At 41.5% G+C, this 22147-nt stretch overlaps 1 protein-coding gene and 6 non-coding genes across 7 annotated transcripts; all 7 read left to right on the forward strand.

The window, feature by feature from the left end:
* The first annotated feature begins 6325 nt into the window (after window positions 1-6325).
* On the forward strand, window positions 6326-7689 carry LOC124686761. Its single transcript, XM_047220662.1, has 4 exons — window positions 6326-6421; window positions 6526-6720; window positions 6797-6868; window positions 7236-7689. The coding sequence occupies exons 1-4, from the start codon at window positions 6344-6346 to the stop codon at window positions 7347-7349; spliced, it is 459 nt and encodes a 152-aa protein (XP_047076618.1). The 5' UTR covers window positions 6326-6343; the 3' UTR covers window positions 7350-7689.
* A 12201-nt stretch (window positions 7690-19890) lies between these two features.
* LOC124693904 lies at window positions 19891-19990 on the forward strand. The gene has a single exon (XR_007000348.1). It is a non-coding gene; the product is annotated as a small nucleolar RNA R11/Z151 (small nucleolar RNA).
* A 92-nt stretch (window positions 19991-20082) lies between these two features.
* On the forward strand, window positions 20083-20182 carry LOC124693902. The gene has a single exon (XR_007000346.1). It is a non-coding gene; the product is annotated as a small nucleolar RNA R11/Z151 (small nucleolar RNA).
* A 60-nt stretch (window positions 20183-20242) lies between these two features.
* Window positions 20243-20336, forward strand: LOC124693906. Its single transcript, XR_007000350.1, has one exon. It is a non-coding gene; the product is annotated as a small nucleolar RNA Z152/R70/R12 (small nucleolar RNA).
* A 53-nt stretch (window positions 20337-20389) lies between these two features.
* Window positions 20390-20569, forward strand: LOC124693890. The gene has a single exon (XR_007000335.1). It is a non-coding gene; the product is annotated as a small nucleolar RNA Z112 (small nucleolar RNA).
* A 40-nt stretch (window positions 20570-20609) lies between these two features.
* On the forward strand, window positions 20610-20749 carry LOC124693935. Its single transcript, XR_007000376.1, has one exon. It is a non-coding gene; the product is annotated as a small nucleolar RNA snoR2/U65 (small nucleolar RNA).
* A 59-nt stretch (window positions 20750-20808) lies between these two features.
* On the forward strand, window positions 20809-20928 carry LOC124693649. Its single transcript, XR_007000119.1, has one exon. It is a non-coding gene; the product is annotated as a small nucleolar RNA SNORD14 (small nucleolar RNA).
* Window positions 20929-22147: the final 1219 nt, after the last annotated feature.

Here is a 22147-nt window from a genome sequence, read left to right on the forward strand (position 1 = left end):
CACGCCATTCCTCTCTTCGCAATCCCCCAAACCCCTGCAAAAATTTCCACTCGAAATTCCCCAATCCGCGGCGGGACAGATTCCAATCCCCGCTCCCCAGGCGCGGCGCGGCGCGGTCCGGCGACGATGATGTTCACGGAGGGCCTGGACGAGTCGGCGATCAGCTGGATCAAGCAGGGCACGGCCGCTCCGCCAGCCACCGCGAGGTCCCCGCTCGCGGAGCGCCAGATCCCGGCCCCGGCGCCGGCGCTGTACGGCAACCGGGGCCCGTGCGCCGCCGCCGCCCTCTTCTCCCCCAAGAGCCTGCCGCCGCCGGTGCGGACCGCCCACTCGGGCCTCCTCGGCCGCCACTCCTCCTCGCTCTACTCCGACGACGACGACGACGAGGAGGAGAGCGTCGCGTCGTGGGGGCTCACCGACGCCTACGGCGGCAACTTCTCCGACGACCGCACCGCCACCGCCGAGGACGACAGCGACTCCAGCCTCTTCCGCAGGGCCAGGGACCTCTACGGCGTCGACGACGAGGTCACGTCGCAGCTCAGCCGCAGGGGCGGCGGCGGGCTCGTAAGGGGCCACTCCAAGGAGAACCTCCAGGTCGAGGTGCGGGCGGCCGCCGCCGCGTTTGCCGGGAAATGCTCCCGTGCTGCTCTGGATACTCCCGTCGACTACACCGCTCATGTAAGGATGCTTGCTGCTGGATATTTTGCACTGCGAATTAGGAATAGATGAATTATGTCGGTTAATACTTCTATGTTCATACATTCTTCATCATAATCAGACGTTTGCGTGGATGCGCGGTTGTGCTTGCAAAAATAAGAACCAACTTCAACTGTTATGTATTATCCAGGAACAGTACGTTGACGAGAGCAGGTTCCAGGATTTCGGGCCACCCAGTGCGCCCCCAATCGCACAAGACGGGGAGGAGCATCGCATTTTCGACGCAGTTGGTGAGAGCATCGATCACTTCTTATGTCAAACAGAATTTGTTCGTATCCCATTTTGCCTGGAAGAGATAACTAAAACCATCACTTCTTGATGCGCAAACAGCAGACCCGAGAGGAGGCTTTGAGAGAACTGGGATGTCATCGGTGGCAGATATACTGGCTCAAGACGTTCACGAGCTTCCTACCAGGTACAGTCGGAGATCATGGTTTACACATAACACTAGTTTGTCCATGACTGCTCTTTTCCCTGAGATCAAAACTGCAATTCAGATCAAACGTTCAGGAGGATGGTGTTCAGATGCCGTACATCGAGAACAATTTGCTAGCGCAGATACCAAGCTTCACAACCAAGTGCGTTTTGATTTACTGCTTGCTTACCCATCGATAAAAGTTCTTGTCTGTTTCCTATTCTTATGGGCCGATGTTTTACCTGGCAGTGTACAAAGCGCATGGCAATCGTTTGTTGCGTACGATGCGTGCTTCCGGCTTTGCCTGAATGCATGGGCTAAAAACTGCATGGAGGCTCCGGAATTCCTTCGTGACGAGTGCATGGTGTTGCGGAGCGCCTTTGGGTATGCAACAACTCATGCGTGAATTAATTTAGCATATGTTACTTGACCGTGATTTTCCTTTGAGCACACAGCTTATGAACTCTCTATGTTGAATAGAATACAGAAATTTTTGCTTCATCCAAGGCGTAAGGATCAAGATGATGGAAAACACGCCTATGATAAGGACGAAACTTGTACCATGAAGGCAAGGAAAATTGTTAAACAGATTGAAGTCGAAGGTATGAATCACCCAACCACTGGACATCCTTTATCTCCTTTACTCCTTAACTTTTCCTTGCACTGAAAAGAGTTTATTGACAAAATTATTTTTGGAAATGTAAAGCTAACAATCAACTCTATGATGAATAGGTTAGGTTGTTTTTTGTGTGAATATGATGAATAGGTTAGTTAGGCATGCTTTCAAAAATTGGTTGTTTGCTCTCTCATAATCTGAGTGTTTGCTAACAGTAAAAAAGATACGTGTTGTACCGCAAAGGCCAAAGCTCCGCGCAACATCATCATTTAGAAATCTCTACATGCAAGCCGGCAGCGAGTATGTCAGACAGATTTCTAAAATACTGAAGAGCCAGCTTACCATGCTGACGTCCACATCAGCTACATCTTTGCCGGAAGGTTAAGACAATCACAATTATTTCTATGACCCATACTTGACAGAGTTTGTCTCTGTTATTAGTAACACAATGTCATACTTGCAGAAATGTTCACATGTACTCTAGAGTTGAAAAGCTCATGCAAAGGTCAACAAAGAGATTCCATTTCTCTGCAATATTTAAAGCCAGGGACTGGTGAATCTCAACTCTTGTAAGTTCTAGCATATCAACTTGCATCTCAATATTAATGGAATTGTAAGATTTGCTCAGGAAATGATCTTGAACCATCTATTAACAGCTAAAACTTATGACTCAGTTATCTAGAGAACCAGGGGGACACTATTCTTGTTGAAGTACAGGACAACAATAGGGCTGTCATAGGCCGTGCAGAAATTCAAGTATCATCATTCACTGATACCCATGTATGTACTAACCAGCGCTCACCCTCATTGGTCCATTGCTGTACTGAAAAGTAGCTAAAATTCACCTCTCAATTGTACACATTGAAACAGCAGGAGGAAATGACTAGATGGTGGCCTCTATACCTTGACGATCAAGAATGTGTAGGCAAAATTCAGCTTTGTATGAACTTGTCTGTGTCTTCCGACAGTTATGGATCTGAAAAGGTTTGCTCTTCTCTGTTCATATCCATGTCATGACGAATGTGCAAAACAATTCAGCATCTATCTTAACCTTGCATCGCATTGTAAAAATAGATGCTACAAGGTGGTCTAGCTGTGGATACTATTATATATGACATGGTTCTGGAAGCAGCGATGAGAGCTCAAAATTTCAACAGCAAAATGTTGCACATAAGTGGTTCATGGAAATGGCTGTTGGATGAATTTTCTGATTACTATGGGGTATCAGACGCATATAGAAAATTGAGGTATCATATTATTTAGTTGCGTACATTCAATGATGGCTATTGAATATAGCAAAGCATGATATTGTTATTAATGGCATTTTGCAGGTACCTGTCTTACATTATGAATGTGGCGACGCCAACAAAGGATTGCTTGGAATTGACATATGAACTGCTTCTCCCTGTCATGAAAGCACGGAATGATAGAACTCTAACGAGACAAGAGGTAATCTTTACAATAAAAAGGTTCCATCCATGTACTTCCAGATGACACTGAATACACAGATCAATAATCATAGATGACCTTGAGAAGTTCAAAATGCCCTATCGGACATATTGTGTACTAATTCTAGGGTAGTAGCACCTTGAATTTTTTTCTTAATGAGGAAGGTGGTTGGTTGGTTTTAACGAGACAAGAGGTAATCTGTGCATTAAAAAAGCTCCGTGCATATACTGCCAGTTGTAAGAAGCTTAAAATGTCTCCATTGACACAATTTGTACTAATTATATGTTACTAGCACCCCAAAGTTTTCTTTAAGAGGAAGGTGTGGCAAAGGTGCAGCACCCAGGGATCCTCTCTTGTCCTCACTTATGCCAGCAAATAAACAGAATAATGACAGAGATCAGGAAGCATTTTACAGGATCAATAGGCCTGATTATTTCTTATGTGTTTACAGAGAAGTTTACTGCTCGACTGCGAAGATAGGATCAACGTTCTTCTCGCGATTGTGTTTGAAAATTATAAATCACTGGATGAGCACTCTATTACTGGCTTATCGGAACTATTTGGCCCTATATCAGATTGTGCTGCACCAGCTTTGGCACCTGCAGTTCAGATATTTAGTGTACTGCATGATATACTCTCGAGTGAAGCACAAAGCATACTTAGGAGCTATTTGCAGGTCAGAATTCTAAATGAATACTTTAAGCATTTTGCATTCGTATACTGTTTATATTTTTGCTCAGAGCAACAAGCTCACAGTATGTACTATATAGGAATGCTCAAAGATTTATATTTACGATATTAAGAGATCATATCTTTGTCTTTTTCAGCCAACTATAACATGTTACTCCCTCCGATCCATATTACTTGTTGCTAGTTGGATGTATCTAGAACTAAAATGGATTGGAGGGAGTACAAAAACGTGGTTCACTATGATTGTTCAAACAGTGTATAAGTTAATGTGTTTAGCATTATGATTATTTCGAACCTTGGCTAAAGAGTACTCAATGTTTGTTAGTCCAGTTTGGGAACTTTACATATTTATCATCGCTGACCTCGTAATAGACCATGCATATGCAGTCGGAATGATTATTTCGAACCTTGGCTAAAGAGTACTCAATGTTTGTTAGTCCAGTTTGGGAACTTTACATATTTATCATCGCTGACCTCGTAATAGACCATGCATATGCAGTCGGAATGAATTTGAAAACATGGTTCATTGGTTGCATGGTGCAATTTACACTAAAAAAACATCCATATAAATGGAGTCATGTTTCACCTGTGGTGCAACTTGCATCCAAGCTAGCTCAAATAAAGGTTATAGACATTATAGTAGTATATACTTTTTGGGGAGTGGTGTTTTGGAACATGGGAGCATATGCTCCCTCTATTTTGAAATTCATCTTACACATATTTTGAATTTCAAAAAAAATGAAATGAAAAATTCGCACGTATATCTTCACGTGCTACACGCTTACAAAGTTGTTTCATAAAAAATGGACTTGTCATGTGACGTGTGTAAAAAAACAAAATTCAGTGCTAAAAATAATGCTTTTTTACAAGATAAATTTCCTCTTTTTTACTTAGACCACAAAAAATATTAATTTTTCGTGAAACTTGACGAATGCACATATATTATGGAGATGTACATGTAGAATTTTTTGTCAAATTTTTTTTACAAGTCAAAATATAATTTTTTGGTATAGGGAGCATACGCACCGGGGAGCCGAATTGAATTTCTAATACTTTTTGATGTTATACTTCTAGCCATCAGTAAACAGATAAATCTCCCTTTCACAGACTGCTGCTGCAAAGAGGTGCAGGAGGCATATGATTGAGACAGACGAATTCATGTCGAGCAATAATGACAGCCTTCTCACTGATCCTATGACTATTTCTGCTGCATATCTCAAAATGAAGATACTATGCATTAACATAAGTCTTGAAATTCAAGCAGATATCAAGATTCACAATCAGAATATACTTCCAAGGTAGCAAATATATGCTTGCTCTAGTAAAAATATTTCCATATGTTCAGATACTACTCGGAACTTCCCTGACGTTTTCCCCCTTCAGTTCGATAGATCTTCCGAACATAGCAGCATCCCTCTATAGTACAGAACTCTGCAAACGATTGAAGGGTTTTCTTTCTGCAAGTCCCCCATCAAGACCGCTACAACATGTTGCTGAACTGCTCATTGCAACTGCTGATTTTGAGAGAGATCTTGACTCCTGGCAATTGAGGTTAGATACAGTTGATATACCGTTATACCGCTACTGTTTTCTACAATTGATATGTTTCTCCAAGGCCCAAAGTGCACATACTTTTCAGCTGATTCATTTCGTTGCATTTATACAATTTTAGACCTGTCCATGGGGGTGTACTTTCGAGAGAGTTGTTCCATGATTACATCATGGTGTGGGTTGAAGATACCCGGTTGCACTTGCTTGATTATTGCAAAGCTGAAAAGGTAATCATAAAAACACATACTAGACAACAGATCGCTTGGTTGAGATTAGCAATTGGACTTCCTTGCTTAATATATCACCTGTCTTTGCAGTTAGCATACCCTGCAGCATCAACAACTTCACCATTTGTCGAGCAAATATACGAGCAAATTAAAGAAAGCATAAATGAGTATGGAGTGGTTATCAACAGATGGCCTCAATATCTGATGAGTTTGGAGAGTGTATGTCACACACTTGCACTCCATGAATCAGCTCCCTCTGTTTATCATGCAATTTGTTGATGTGCCTTTTCTTATTCAGGCTATTGCTGATGTCGAAAGAGAAGTTATGAAGGCATTGGAGAAGCAATATATGGAGACTCTAATGCCTTTGCGAGACGGCATACCAAAAATTCTTGAGAAGCATGTTCAAAGACTGACAAGAAGACAATCGATAGCTCCATATGCTGTGCCAAATCAGGTATATATATGCTTGCATCATATCACACATTTTGTTCAGTGACGTTAACGGGGGCCACAGTTCACTAATGACCAGTTGATTGTTCTTCATCACAGCTAGGAACATTCATGAATACAGTTAAAAGAATGCTAGATGTGTTACACTGCCGAATTGAGGATATTCTCAAATCATGGGCAGCATATCTAACCATAGCAAATGGGACCACGGTTTTTGGAGAGCAAATGAACTCCATCACAGTGATGTTGAGGAAGAAGTACAAGAAATATCTGCAAGCAATAGTGGAGAAGATTGTCAGTGATGTAAGAATTATTGTGACACATTCAAACACTAATGTCGCTCTTCATCCAGTTTGAACTGAGACAGATCACACATGTATAGGTCTAATTTTTTTTGTTAATTTCAGACACAAGCTAACCGTACAACGAGGCTAAAACGGATTCTTGAAGAAACAAAAGAGACTGAAGGTGAAAGCGAGATGCGTGAAAGGATGCAAGCTCTCCGTGCTCAGCTCTCTGATTACATGCACAACCTCCACGAGGTCTTTTCCAGCAGAATATTTGTTGCTATTTGCCGAGGTTTCTGGGATAGGCTGGGCCAGGTAAATATGAGAAAGAAACTCTGTGTCCTAATGTTGCCATGAAAAATTGTGCTTATATATCAACTTTATTTTTCAGATTGTGTTGAGATTTCTTGAGAGCAGAAAGGAGAATAGGATTTGGTACCGTGGATCCAGTTACGCTTTAGGGGTAAGACCACACTCACCAAGAATTATCTTATAACAGGAGACCAAGAATTATCTTATAATAGGGAAGCAGCTCTAAGAAATGAAAACTATTATTACCAAACAAAAGGAAATTATAGCAAAGTGCAATAGCACGAATTGAGATAAATTACCAAGATAATTCTTATAAATCGGTTCATATAGAACCTGGTAATCACATTTTCAGTGTTTGTTTTTTTATGCCTTATCAAGGGGGCAGCAAGTTCTGTATGAAATTATAGGCACGGTGCAATATTTTGACAACAAGAAGCGAATAGCTACCATTTGTGAATGATGAAACAAATAATATGTACTGTATAAATCCTCTTACCCTGAAGAGCTATGTTGTGCAGATCCTGGACGACGTCTTCGCATCAGAGATGCAAAAGCTGTTAGGCAATGCTCTCCAGGACAAGGACCTGGATCCTCCGCAATCAGTGATCGACGCCCGGTCTATCCTCTGTTGAGGGCTTGTGAGAAGAACCTTGAATTGTTCAGATCGATCTCTACTCATAATTCTGCTGAGAAGATCTGAAATATGGCCAGAGCAATATTTTGGTCGCAAGAGGTTGAAGCTTATTGTTTGGTGTGCAGAATATATGTATACAGGTCGACGGCCTACATTCTTTTTGTCCATAGCGTGTTGTTAATTGTTTCAAAACATAAGAGGAAAGTTGTGTAGTGGTAAGCAAGATTTGCTTTCCAAAGTGTATATGATTAGTGTAATTGCGTGTACTGGTTGTTCGGCAGCTGTTGAATTCTCTAGACTTTTGGAGTTAATTTACGTGATAATGACATTTCAGGTGTCAGGCAATGAAATACTGAGAAATTTTGGCTGACACAGGGCTCGGTCTACAGGTTGGTTCCTGACTATTAAATCTTGCATTACAGTTATTGAAAAATACTCTTTCCTTCTACAGAGCTTCATAAGAGTATGAGAAACATGTATCTGATCTTACAAGAGGAACGCAAAAGACCAAATTTTAAACAGGAGGTGGAGCTCTTCCTGACTGTTAAATCTCGCATTACAGTTATTGAAAAATACGCTTGCCTTCCACAGAGATAAGAGTATGAGAAACTTACATCTGATCTTACAAGAGGAATACAAAAAAAACAAATTTTAAGCAGGTGGTGGAGCTCTTGATAAGTGGATGAGCTAGCTCTAAGAAGAAGATCAACCTTTTGGGGGAAGAGCTCGCTACTATTGAAAATAAAATAATTTTGGATCATATCAAACAAGCAATTGACATGCTGAAAGGGCCTTACATTTTTCAAGGAGTCCTTAAAAAACCTGACAAGTTTCAGGTAATTTAGACATTCGGTGGCGCCTCCCCCGATTTTGGTGAGGGTCGGTCCCATCGCGATGGTAGTGGAGTGTCAATAGTTGTAACTGCTATTGTACCTCCTTCGTTCCTAAGAGAGAGATGATGAGGGCTTCGTTTTTGTTACTATTTTCTTCGGTCTGTTTAGGGTTTGTGTCATATTCAGGAATACATGGCGGTGACGACTCCCTGAAGATGGAATAAAGTTCTCCCAGCCCAACCCCTCTCTCGGCAATGCATCTATCATCGTCAAAGGGCATGTGGAGGTTTGTCTTCGGTGAATCTCGCTGGATTTGGTTTGTGTTCCTTTTGATCTACACTTCTCTTCATCGGCGATAACAACTGCTCTCGTGTGTTTGTCCTTTAGAACCTTAGCAAGACGACTGCCCGTCTGTCTACTACATCAATCTTTGCCTTGCTCCAACGAGGGGGAGGCAAGGACGGCGGCGTGCCTTTGACTCATTTGAGTGCTTGCAGTCGTCGCTAGTTGGTCCAAAGATCTTTTGTAGATTTTATTACTTTTGGATTTTATTGTAGTATCGGTGGACTTTCTGCCAAACAAAAGACTTTTACCAACTCTTTCAATTAAGAAAAGTGATTTGTTACATCCGGAAACAAGTATACATACCTCCATAAGTTTTTTAAAAAAAAATGAAAAGAGAACCCCTCAATTTAAATTGGCTCACATAATCCCCTCAACCATGCAAAACTAGACAAATTGACCCCCATTTTAGGGTGGTTTTGTAGGTGGTATTTGCTTATGTACTTTTAGTTCTCAAGCGTCATTAGAAACACAAGATCATGGACCACAACAGCTATAATACCATAGTTGCAGGCTTGAAGCATTGAAGTGGTACATGATTTGGGGATCCTCATGACTCCAGCGGCACTGTCCATGGACATCATTTCGAGGTTTGATACGTCTCAAACGTATCTATAATTTCTTATGTTCCATGCTAGTTTTATGACAATACTGACATGTTTTACATACACTTTATATCATTTTGATGTATTTTCCGGCACTAACCTATTAACAAGATGCCGAAGCGCCGGTTCTCGTTTCTGCTGTTTTTTGTTTCAGAAATCTTACACAGGAAATATTCTCGGAATTGGACGAAACAAAAGCCCACGGTCTTATTTTGCACGGAGCCTTCCAGAAGTCCGAGGAGGAGACGAAGAGGGGCCGCGAGGCGCCCACACCCTAGGGCGGCGCGGTGGGGCCCCTGGCCGCGCCGGCCTATGGGGTGGGCCCCTCGGTCGCCTCCCAACTCTGCCCCTTCGCCTATTTATTCACTCCATCGCGAAAACCCTAGTACCGAGAGCCACGATACGAGAAAAGTTATTGTGACGCCGCCACCGCCAATCCCATCTCGGGGGATTCAGTAGATCGCCTCCGGCACCCTGCCGGAGAGGGGAATCATCACCGAAGGACGCTACATCATCATGCCCGCCTCCGGATTGATGTGTGAGTAGTTCATCCTTGGACTATGGGTCCATAGCAGTAGCTAGATGGTTGTCTTCTCCTCTTGTGCTATCATGTTTAGATCTTGTGAGCTGCCTATCATGATCAAGATCGTCTATTTGTAATGCTACATGTTGTGTTTGTTGGGATCCGATAAATATATGGAATACTATGTCAAGTTGATTATTGATCTATCATATATGTGTTGTTTATGATCTTGCATGCTCTCCGTTGCTAGTAGAGGCTCTGGCCAAGTTGATACTTGTAACTCCAAGAGGGAGTATTTATGCTCGATAGTGGGTTCATGCCTCCATTGAATCCAGGGCGATGGACGAAAAGTTCTAAGGTTATGGATGTGCTTGTTGCCACTAAGGATAAAACATCAATGCTTCGTCTAAGGATATTTGTGTTGATTACATTACGCACCATACTTAATGCAATTGTCTGTTGTTTGCAACTTAATACTCGGAAGGGGTGCGGATGCTAACCCGAAGGTGGACTTTTTAGGCATAGATGCATGCTCGGATAGCGGTCTATGTTCTTTGTCGTAATGCCCTAAGTAAATATCATATTAGTCATCATGATATGTATGTGCATTGTTATGCCCTCTCTATTTGTCAATTGCCCAACTGTAATTTGTTCACCCAACATGCTATTTATCTTATTGGAGAGACACCACTAGTGAACTATGGACCCCAGTCCATTCTTTTACATCTGAAATACAATTTACTGCAATCATTGTTCTTTGTTGTTCTTTGCAAACAAACATCATTCTCCACACCATACGTTTAATCCTTTGTTTACAGCAAGCCGGTGAGATTGACAACCTCACTGTTAAGTTGGGGCAAAGTATTTTGATTGTGTTGTGCAGGTTCCACGTTGGCGCCGGAATCCCTGGTGTTGCGCCGCACTACACTCCTTCACCAACAACCTTCACGTGGCCTTCATCTCCTACTGGTTCGATAACCTTGGTTTCTTACTGAGGGAAAACTTGCTGCTGTACGCATTGCTCGTCCCGAGCAGGTAAAACGATAACAAAGATAATTTCTGGAGTGACATGCCATCATAAACTTGATCATACTATTTGTAAAGCATATGTAGTGAATGCAGCGATCAAAACAATGTGTATGACATGAGTAAACAAGTGAATCATAAAGCAAAGACTTTTCATGAATAGCACTTCAAGACAAGCATCAATAAGTCTTGCATAAGAGTTAACTCATAAAGCAATAATTCAAAGTAAAGGTATTGAAGCAACACAAAAGAAGATTAAGTTTCAGCGGTTGCTTTCAACTTGTAACATGTATATCTCATGGATATTGTCAACATAGAGTAATATAATAAGTGCAATAAGCAAGTATGTAGGAATCAATGCACAGTTCACACAAGTGTTTGCTTCTTGAGGTGGAGAGAAATAGGTGAACCGACTCAACATTGAAAGTAAAAGAATGGTCCTCATAGAGGAAAAGCATCGATTGCTATATTTGTGCTAGAGCTTTGATTTTGAAAACATGAAACAATTTTGTCAACGGTAGTAATAAAGCATATGCATCATGTAAATTATATCTTATAAGTTGCAAGCCTCATGCATAGTGTACTAATAGTGCCCGCAATTATCACCGCAATACATATGCTTTAACCAAGTTTCACAAAGGGGTACCTCTATGCCGCCTGTACAAAGGTCTAAGGAGAAAGCTCGCATTTGGATTTCTCGCTTTTGATTATTCTCAACTTAGACATCCATACCGGGACAACATAGACAACGAGATAATGGACTCCTCTTTTAATGCTTTAAGCATTTGACAACAATTAATTCTTTTCTCATTAGAGACTTGAGGATATTTGTCCAAAACTGAAACTTCCACCATGAATCATGGCTTTAGTTAGCGGCCCAATGTTCTTCTCTCACAATATGCATGCTCAAACCATTCAACTCAGTGTAGATCGCCCTTACTTCAGACAAGACGAACATGCATAGCAACCAAGGTTTAAAATAGCGCGCTATTTCTCCGTTAATACCACGCAATAGCATATTTGGAGGGTCTGCGCTAAATTTTAGTAATTTTACTCGCTATGGTGCTATTTGTGAAATAGCATGATATATCGTGCTAAAATTTCATAGCGTTAGCGCGCTATTTTTTCAAGTAAAGTTACTTTCACTTTTTCGTGACGATGAACTGCAATATTTTGGTTCCTCTTTTAGATTAGAACTTAATATCGCTAATGCTCGATGATTCTTAATAAATAATTTATACTATGTTGTTGCCTTGTGGAATATTGATGTTAGCCTTCTGAAAAATTCGAGATCTATTTGTTGTATGTGGCTATGTATGTATGTTTCAGTCATTTTTTGGACTAAATATCCAAACTTTTTAGCGAAACCTTTATTTATAGACTACATTTGATATTTTTTTCAAAATGCTATTTGAAATATAGCACGCAATTAGCACGATATAGCGTCCATAGCGTTTGAAGGAGACCGACGCTATTTCATTTAGCACGCTATTTTAAACCTTGATAGCAACTCACATGAAATTCAACAATGAGTTGATGGCGTTCCCCAGTAAACATGGTTATCGCACAACAAGCAACTTAATAAGAGATAAAGTGCATAATTACATATTCAATACCACAATAGTTTTTAAGCTATTTGTCCCATGAGCTATATATTGCAAAGGTGAATGATGGAATTTTAAAGGTAGCACTCAAGCAATTTACTTTGGAATGGCGGGAAAATACCATGTAGTATAGGTAGGTATGGTGGACACAAATGGCATAGTGGTTGGCTCAAGTATTTTGGATGCATGAGAAGTATTCCCTCTCGATACAAGGTTTAGGCTAGCAAGGCTTATTTGAAACAAACACAAGGATGAACCGGTGCAGCAAAACTCACATAAAAGACATATTGTAAACATTATAAGACTCTACACCGTCTTCCTTGTTGTTCAAACTCAAAACTAGAAATTATCTAGACCTTGGAGAAACCAAATATGCAAACCAAATTTTAGCATGCTCTATGTATTTCTTCATTAATGGGTGCAAAGCATATGATGCAAGAGCTTAAACATGAGCACAATAATTGCCAAGTATCACATTACCCAAGACATTTATAGCAATTACTACATGTATCATTTTCCAATTCCAACCATATAACAATTTAACGAAGGAGAAACTTCGCCATGAATACTATGAGTAGAAACCAAGGACATATTTGTCCATATGCTACAGCGGAGCGTGTATCTCTCCCATAAAGTGAATGCTAGGATCCATTTTATTCAAACAAAACAAAAACAAAAACAAACCGACGCTCCAAGAAAAAGCACATAAGATGTGGCCGAATAAAAATATAGTTTCGGGGAGGAACCCGATAATTTGTCGATGAAGAAGGGGATGCCTTGGGCATCCCCAAGCTTAGACGCTTGAGTCTTCTTGATATATGCAGGGGTGAACCACCGGGTGCATCCCCAAGCTTAGAGCTTTCACTCTCCTTGATCATGTTGCATCATACTCCTCTCTTGATCCTTGAAAACTTCCTCCACACCAAACTCGAAACAACTCATTAGAGGGTTAGTGCACAATATAAATTGACATATTCAGAGGTGACACAATCATTCTTAACACTTCTGGACATTGAATAATGCTACTGGACATTAGTGGATCAAAGAAATTCATCCAACATAGCGAAAGAGGCAATGCGAAATAAAAGGCAGAATCTGTCAAAACAGAACAGTTCGTATTGACGAATTTTAAAATGGCACCAGACTTGCTCAAATGAAAATGCTCAAATTTAATGAAAGTTGCGTACATATCTGAGGATCATGCACGTAAATTGGCATAATTTTCTGAGCTTCCTGCAGGGCAGTGGGCTCAGATTCGTGACAGCAAAGAAATCTGGAACTGCGCAGTAATCCAAATCTAGTACTTACTTTTCTATCAACGGCTTAACTTGGCACAACAAAACTCAAAACTAAGATAAGGAGAGGTTGCTACAGTAGTAAACAACTTCCAAGACACAAAATAAAAACAAAGTACTGTAGGTAAAAACATGGGTTGTCTCCCATAAGCGCTTTCTTTAACGCCTTTCAGCCTAGGCGCGAAAAGTGTGTATCAAGTATTATCGAAGAGTGGTACTTCTACAGCGGGGTGTGGGCTCTTCTCAACCAGACATATTATATTAGATACATAAGTTTTAGCATCTCCCTTTTCATTAGTCTTAGGCGTGCTACTCTCATCAAACAAATTTTCAGGAACAAGCCAAGCATAATTATTTTCTAGTGCATCATTCATAGCTAGGAGCTTGCATGGTATTGGTGCTTTGATCTCCCCACCATCATCAATATTATTAGTGTATCTTATTCTATCCATATCCATCTTTTCAAGGAGACTAGCAAAATTAGTAGGAGAACCAAGCATATTAAATTTAGCAAAGACCTTTCTAGCTTCTCTTGCTAGACCACCAAATTCTCTAAGAAGGGTTTCTAAAACAAAATCTTTCTTTTCCCCTTCTTCCATATCACCAAGTGTGAAAAACATGTGTTGGATTATAGGATTGAGATTAACAAATTTGGTTTCCAACAAGCGAACTAAATGTGCAGCAGCAATTTCATAAGTAGGCGCAAGGTCTACCAAGTGTCTATCTTCAAAATTTTCAATGGTACTAACATGGTTGAAGAATTCTTCTATGTTATTTCTCCCAACTATAGACCCACGTCCTACCGGTATGTTCTTTGTGGTAAAATTAAAAGGAAACATGATGAAATAAGTAAAGTAAATGCTAGTAACTAATTTTTTTTTGTGTTTTCAATATAGCAAACAAGATAGCAAATAAAGTAAAACTAGCAACTAATTTTTTTGTATTTTGATTTAGTGCAGCAAACAAAGTAGTAAATAAAATAAAGCAAGACAAAAACAAAGTAAAGAGATTGAGAAGTGGAGACTCCCTTGCAGCGTGTCTTGATCTCCCCGGCAACGGCGCCGTAAAATATGCTTGATGGCGTGTATTTCACACGTTCGTTGGGCAACCCCAAGAGGAAGGTATGATGAGCACAGCAGCAAGTTTTCCCTCGAAAGAAACCAAGGTTTATCGAACCAGGAGGAGCCAAGAAGCACGTTGAAGGTTGATGGCGGCGGGATGTAGTGCGGCGCAACACCGTAGATTCCGGCGCCAACGTGGAACCTGCACAACACAACCAAAGTACTTTGCCCCAACGAAACGAGTGAGGTTGTCAATCTCACCGGCTTGCTGTAACAAAGGATTAACCGTATTGTGTGGAAGATGATTGTTTGCGAGAGAAAACAGTAAAAACAAGTATTGCGATAGATTGTATTTCGAGTAAAGAGAATTGGACCGGGGTCCACAGTTCACTAGAGGTGTCTCTCCCATAAGACGAACATCATGTTGGGTGAACAAATTACAGTTGGGCAATTGACAAATAAAGAGAGCATGACAATGCACATACATATCATGATGAGTATAGTGAGATTTAATTGGGCATTACGACAAAGTACATAGACCGCCATCCAACCGCATCTATGCCTAAAAAGTCCACCTTCGAGGTTATCATCCGAACCCCTCCAGACATTAAGTTGCAAAGCAACGAGACAATTGCATTAAGTATGGTGCGTAATGTAATCAACAACTACATCCTTAGACATAGCATCAATGTTTTATCCCTAGTGGCAACAGCACAACACAACCTTAGAACTTTCTACATCACCGTCCCGGTGTCAATGCGGGCATGAACCCACTATCGAGCATAAGTACTCCCTCTTGGAGTTAAAAGCATCTACTTGGCCGAAGCATCTACTAGTAACGGAGAGCATGCAAGATCATAAACAACACATAAGCATAACTTTGATAATCAACATAACAAGTATTCTCTATTCATCGGATCCCAACAAACGCAACATATAGAATTACATATAGATGATCTTGATCATGATAGGCAGCTCACAAGATCCGACAATGATAGCACAATGGGGAGAAGACAACCATCTAGCTACCGCTATGGACCCATAGTCCAGGGGTAGACTACTCACTCATCACTCCGGAGGCGACCATGGCGGTGTAGAGTCCTCCCGGGAGATGATTCCCCTCTCCGGCAGGGTGCCGGAGGCGATCTCCAGGATCCCCCGAGATGGGATCGGCGGCGACGGCGTCTCAGTAAGGTTTTCCGTATCGTGGCTCTCGGTACTGGAAGTTTCGTCACGGAGGCTTTAAGTAGGCGGAAGGGCAAGTCGAGAGGCGGCACGGGGGCCCCAGATGACAGGGCGGCGCGGCCAAGGGGGGGGGCCGCGCCGCCCTAGGGTTTGGCTCCCATGTGGCCCCACTTCGTTTCGTCTTCGGACTTCTGGAAGCTTCGTGAGAAAATAGGCCTCTAGGCTTTTATTTCGTCCAATTCCGAGAATATTTCTTTACTAGGATTTCTGAAACCAAAAACAGCGAAAACAAAGAATCGGCACTTCGGCATCTTGTTAATAGGTTAGTTCCAGAAAATGCACGAATATGACATAAAGTGTGCATAAAACATGTAGATAACATCAATAATGTGGCATGGAACACAAGAAATTATCGATACGTTGGAGACGTATCACGCATCACACCTTTCTCTTGGGGTTCCCAACGGACGTGTGCTTCACGCGTTATCAAGGTTCCATCCACTATCGTTGCTTGTGTGCAAGCTATGATTGGTGTAGTCTTAGGGATTTAGGAGTTGTGCTAACTCGTAGATCACCAGCCGTCGGGCTCTCCCCTTTATATATATCTGCATGCAACATGGGGCAAAACCGTTAGTTGGTTAAGGTGTCCCCGATCAGGGCCTTTAGGAGATAAGCCACATAAAAGAAAATGTCTTGGGTGTTGATCCCATCGGCCCTTCTTTTATCTTAACTTTAAGTGTTATTTGTCTTTCTCTTTTATATGTTAAAACTGACAGATCAACCCAACTTTCTCCCACTTGATTGTTAGGTTTAACTTCATTCACCCGTTCTCAGTAGGAATTATAAACCAAACGAGGTGTTACAATAGAACATGAAATGTCGTTGAACCTCAACACTTATGTCATACCTCAGTTAAGAAGAAACAATAAGCAGAGCTAAGAAGACACAAAAAACCAGATATCGACTCGGTCCAGAGTGTAGCATTTAAGTCAGGATCTTACCATTTATTTTATCATGTGTAGTGCTCTTCTCGGACCTTGTCTGATTTGCTTTGCAGAGGACGAGGATAGGAAAATCGTACCCACCTTTTCTTTCCACGAAGCCGATGCTTGTCTCTTCCTACAACTAGATAATTTCTAAATCAAAATGGATAACATTTTACTTATTGAGAGTGTTTCTTATAGTGGTCTCTTTATTCCATAATCATAAGGCTTTTAGTAATCCCATATTGGTAAGATGTTCACGAAAAATACTAGGTGGTAAGCCTTTCATTAGTGGATTTGCAAGCATACGAGTTCGTACTTATATGTTTAGTAATAATTGTTTGATCCAAGATTATATATTTCACAACATGATACTTAATGCCAATGTTCTTGGCAACAACACTTGACTTGTTGTTACTCCTATAAAAACATGTGGGTTCACTATTGCGGTACAATACAAGTGGTATTAAAATTTCGGCAAGCACTTTAAGCCCGTGAATGAAATTCTTCAACCATATAGCCTACCCAGTGGCCTCGTAACGTGTTATATACTCTGATTGCATCATAGATATATGATGAAACAGTCATTGTTTGTTCTGAGCTTTTCTAAGACATGGCTCCTCCAGCAAGTGTGAAAACGTATCTTACATGGATTTCTTACTATCTACACAACCGGTATAATCAACATATGAATAATCAATAAGTTCAAGGTTATCAGACCTTCTATAACTAAGCATGTAATACTTTGTGCCTTGCAAATAAAGCAAGACTTAATTGGAATCTGTCAAGTATCCCGGTTACGGAAGACAAGTCATGATGAGTATAGACTTGTGCGTACATGATGCTTCCGACAACTGCAGCATAAGGAACCGATGATATGTCTCAAACGTATCTATAATTTTTGATGCTCTATTGTTCTACACCAATTTATATATATTTTGTTTACACTTCGTGGTACTTTTATGCATTTTTCGGAACTAACCTATTAACAAGATGCCACAGTGTCAGTTTCCTGTTTTCTGCTGTTTTTGTATTTCAGAAAAGTTATACATAAAATATTCTCGGAATTGGACGAAACAAAAGCCGAAGTTAACGTTCCATCGTAACGAAGACGGAGTCCAAAGCAGAGACGGAGGGGAGCACCGAGGTGGCCAAACCACCCCTAGGCACGGGCCCACCTCTGGCAAGTTGTATTGGGTGTGTTGGGGACACAAGAGACTTTAGTATCGTAATTGCAGGGTTGCTTGAAAGGGATAGCTTTATCCTCTACCTCCCTGAGTTCGATAAACCTTGGGTGATCCACTTAAGGGAAACTTGTTGCTGTTTTACAAACCTCTGCACTTGGAGACCCAACACTGTCTACAAGAATAGAAGCGTGCGTAGACATCAACCGACTTCACTTGATCGATTTCATATTGGTTCCTCGGACATTAAAATGTCCCAAAATTGTCGCCCTTGCCTACAAGAGCATCCGAGCCTGAGCACTTAGGCATATTGTATTTATTCAGTACTCTCTCAAAGTATGTATTTTGTGATAGTACAAACATACCATTAGACCTATCTCGATGAATCTCTATCCCAATGACATACGAGGCTTCACTGAGATATTTCATATCAAATTTGGAAGACATAAAATTATTGGTAATGTGGAACATATCCTTATCACTGCATACCAAGAACATGTCATCCACATACATGACTAAAAGTGTGAACCTGTTTCCCTTAAACTTAATATAAATGCAGTTGTCCATTTTTTTTTCCGTAAAACCAAAATTGTAATAATCTTGTTGAACTTGAGGTACCACTGTCTTGAAGCTTGCTTGTCTTGAAACTTGCTTCAAGCCATAGATGGATTTCTTCAGACAACAAGCCAAATGTTCCTTTCCTTCCATAACAAAACCTTTCGACCAAGACATGTAAATATCTTCATTAAGATCACCATTTAGAAATATCATATTAACATCCATTTGAGTATTAACATCCATTTGATGCAATTCTAGGTCGAAGCGAACTACTAGAGCCATGACGGTCCTAAAAGAATTTTTGGATTACATAGGAGAGAAGGTTTCATTGTAATCGATCTTTTTTTCTCTATGTGAAACCTTTTGTCAAAATTCAGCTTTGAACCTTTTGACATTCCCTTTGGAGTCATACTCTGTTTTATATATCCATTTGCAGTCTACTCTTGTGGCACCATTAGAAATTTCTACTAAGTTCCAAACATTATTTGCATAGATTTCATCTCGACTTCCATGACAACTTGCCACTTGGAGGGATTCAACCTCTTAATGGCTTATTTATACGAGGTTGGATCCTCCACCTTTCCAGTATCATTTACATCCTCACTCATGTAAGTGATACATCATTTGTGACGATTTTCCTTCTTTCTCGGTGTGATATTCTCACATGAGAAGGTGGAGGAGTATTACTGTAACGAGGAACATCTTCATTATCTGATAGTGATTCTCTTCACCTTATGGATTTTCATTACTATTAGTTTTAGGATCACCATTAGGTTGAGGACCCGAGTTGTGAGATGATGCACATGAGAAGGGATTCTCCTATGTATCGATAGACGTTCTCTTGGATAGTCAAGGATGGACCACACCTTTTTTTTCCAGGATCGACCTTCCTTATTTCCGTGACTTCATTATCATAAAAAATAACTCAGTAGGATGGAGCTTGTTTTTAAACCTAACAAACAACTGAGCTAACAAAGGATACAAAACTCTGAAGACCAAGTCGTTCATGTCTATCCGCAGATCCCAAGCCGCGTAAACAAAAGCCCTTCATGAAGGGCCCGTTAGAACCATTCTGTGGCCGAGTTGACCAAGCAACTCGCGTTACGAAACCCAAATTCGGCCCGCTAACGAAAATCTCTTCTCATTTTGCACGGCCCTGAAGGAAACCCTAGCCCCATCTTCGCCCCTATTTATACTGACCACCCGGAGGTCTCTACAACCCATCTCAGAAACCCTAGCCGCCATCTGCCTTGAGCCCCACCTCAGAGTGTGTAATTCATCTCGTCTTTCCGTTCGTCTCTTGATTTATCGTGTTGCCATTAGATTGGATTAGTAGGAGATTGCTTGTGATGATTCAGGTCCGAGAGGATCTTAGCGGATTTCGGTGAGGCGAATTCGTTCGCCGTTGATCGATTCATGTTGTTACACACGCTGAAGCCTTTTCTCCGATTCATTCGATTCTCGTTTCCCCTCTTAAATAGTTCGTGCTTTTTTGTGTGAAGATTTTCCGATGAGCTGAGATTGGAATAGGTTGGCTGGTGATGATTCAGGTCCGAAAGGATCTTAGCGGATTTCGGTGAGGCGAACTCGTTCGCCGTTGATCGATTCATGTTGTTACACACACTGAAGCCTATCCGATTCTTTCTCTCTTCCATTGCTTATTGGTTTTGATCTTTTTGTCTCGAGATCTGTGATGCGATGATGATTCATATAGGTTTTCGGCAGTGGTGGCATCTGTCACCGTGAGCCTACAAACCAAAAACGACTTCTCTTTCCACTGAGCATTGCTTTGATTAATTTCTTCATTTTATTGCTTCTTTTGCTTCCGTTTCGTAAATTATCTCAGTGAAGAGCTCTTGACCAGGAAGTGCCGTATGACACTGTAAACAACAGCTGCTTCTATGGCGCTGCAAGTGTCCATCCTTGGTCATAACCTTTGTGGTTTGGTCTTGGATGGGATACCATTTGCATCGGCTTGATTCAGCTGTGTGCGTGATTTTAAACGGGTCTCTGAGGGATTTCGTACTTAATTTATTTCGTATTTGGTTTCTCTGATTTGGGCACGATGCCACGTCTCCGGTAGCCACAAGCATTGACCGGAGATGCTACATTGTGCCGACAGCAAGTTCTTTCACATTTGATAGGAACCTGTGGCTGCAAATCTATGGTTACACAGAGCCGTTTTTTGTGATTACATTGCAATCTGGACTTATGTTACTCTATATTTATTGTTTGTTTGAATTTGGGAATTCTATCCATGGCGATGATGATAAAACTAAGGCTTGTTTCTCAAACATTCGCAGTTGCCGCCTAAGAGCTTTCGCCCAGCCAGGCTTGAGAGCTAATGCTGCTAATTCCTTCCTTGGATGTCTGAGCCATGCTAAATTTCCCATTTTGATTTCTTCGATGTGCTGTTTTATTTTCTAATATTTTTGCAGATTATAGTCCAGATGAGTTTGCTGCTGATGAACCAGTTGAGTTGCAGGTGATGAATACAATGCCTTTCCCTTGTGCTAGGCTGAGCTGTTTGTAGAATGCGAAGATGATAACGTAGGATTAGAAGGATTTTGGGATGTGCTGAATCATACATGTAAACGAAGATGCATTATCTGGCTGTAAGAGTCAGGTACTTGTAACATTGCTCTTTATAATTTGTGTAAATCAATTTGTACGGTACTTGTTTATAATGATTGATAAGTGGCTGTGCATTTGAGATTAATGCTGCTAATTGTTTTTGTGCAACGATGTAAAAACCGCATGTTGTGTTTGTAATCGCAGATGTGATGTTGCCATTAGATTTCGGCTGCGTTGCTGGTTGCTTTGAGTTTGCATATTGAATTGAATACTTTTCTAATTAGGAAATGAATCTGTATGGAATTAATATAATCAATGTGTTGGTATGCGAAGATGAAAACGTAGCTTTAGAAGATTGCAATGTGACCGATAGACACCCTGAGACAAAAACCTAAAAAGCAATCAGGTCCCTGGGCGCGTCCACCACCAGTCGCCGGCGACCTCGAGACGTTGCCGTCGAGATGCGATGCGAAGATGCTCGATAGCATGCTTCCGGCGATGTTGCTGATTTGCCGATCGCTTCTCCTCCTCCGGAGATGAACCACTTGGCGGTGGAGAGACGACGAGCTCCGACGAATCGAGCACTGAGCCTCCTTCTCGGAGGTTGAAATTGAGCCGCTCATTGGGCCAAAGATCATGGCGCCGCTGGATCTAGACCGCCACCTCCACTACTGGGCACACAGACCTTATTACTGGAGCAGCTGCCAACCTCCAACCTCTCCCCTCCGACGAGGACAACGAGGAAGAAGAACAACAGCAGTCGCCGGCTCTGGCCTGAGACTACCAGCGAGCTCCGCCCGGCATAACGCCAGGCCAAAACTACACCTAGTATATACACTACAGAGACCGCAGCCTTCCCTCAGCACGTCCCGACTGGCGGCGCTGGCGAGAACGGCCTCGGGTTGGCCCAGCGATTGGGGATCGGCTCTGAGGTACTGTAGCAACGAGTTGGGGAAAGGAGAGAGGTCTCCCGGTCATCCGTGTGTCTATTGTATGAGGCTATCGGCGACCTATAGCTCCTCG

This window comes from Lolium rigidum, chromosome 2 (assembly GCF_022539505.1).
Source record: "Lolium rigidum isolate FL_2022 chromosome 2, APGP_CSIRO_Lrig_0.1, whole genome shotgun sequence".
Lineage (NCBI taxonomy): Eukaryota > Viridiplantae > Streptophyta > Magnoliopsida > Poales > Poaceae > Lolium > Lolium rigidum.

Bases quoted from the DNA above. Each gene is read 5' to 3' on its own strand.
- LOC124686761 (XM_047220662.1), top strand. From the start codon at position 6,344: ATGAACTCCATCACAGTGATGTTGAGGAAGAAGTACAAGAAATATCTG. The intron at 6,422-6,525 runs GTAAGAATTATT...TGTTAATTTCAG, and splicing joins TGGAGAAGATTGTCAGTGAT to ACACAAGCTAACCGTACAAC. The intron at 6,869-7,235 runs GTAAGACCACAC...TATGTTGTGCAG, and splicing joins GATCCAGTTACGCTTTAGGG to ATCCTGGACGACGTCTTCGC.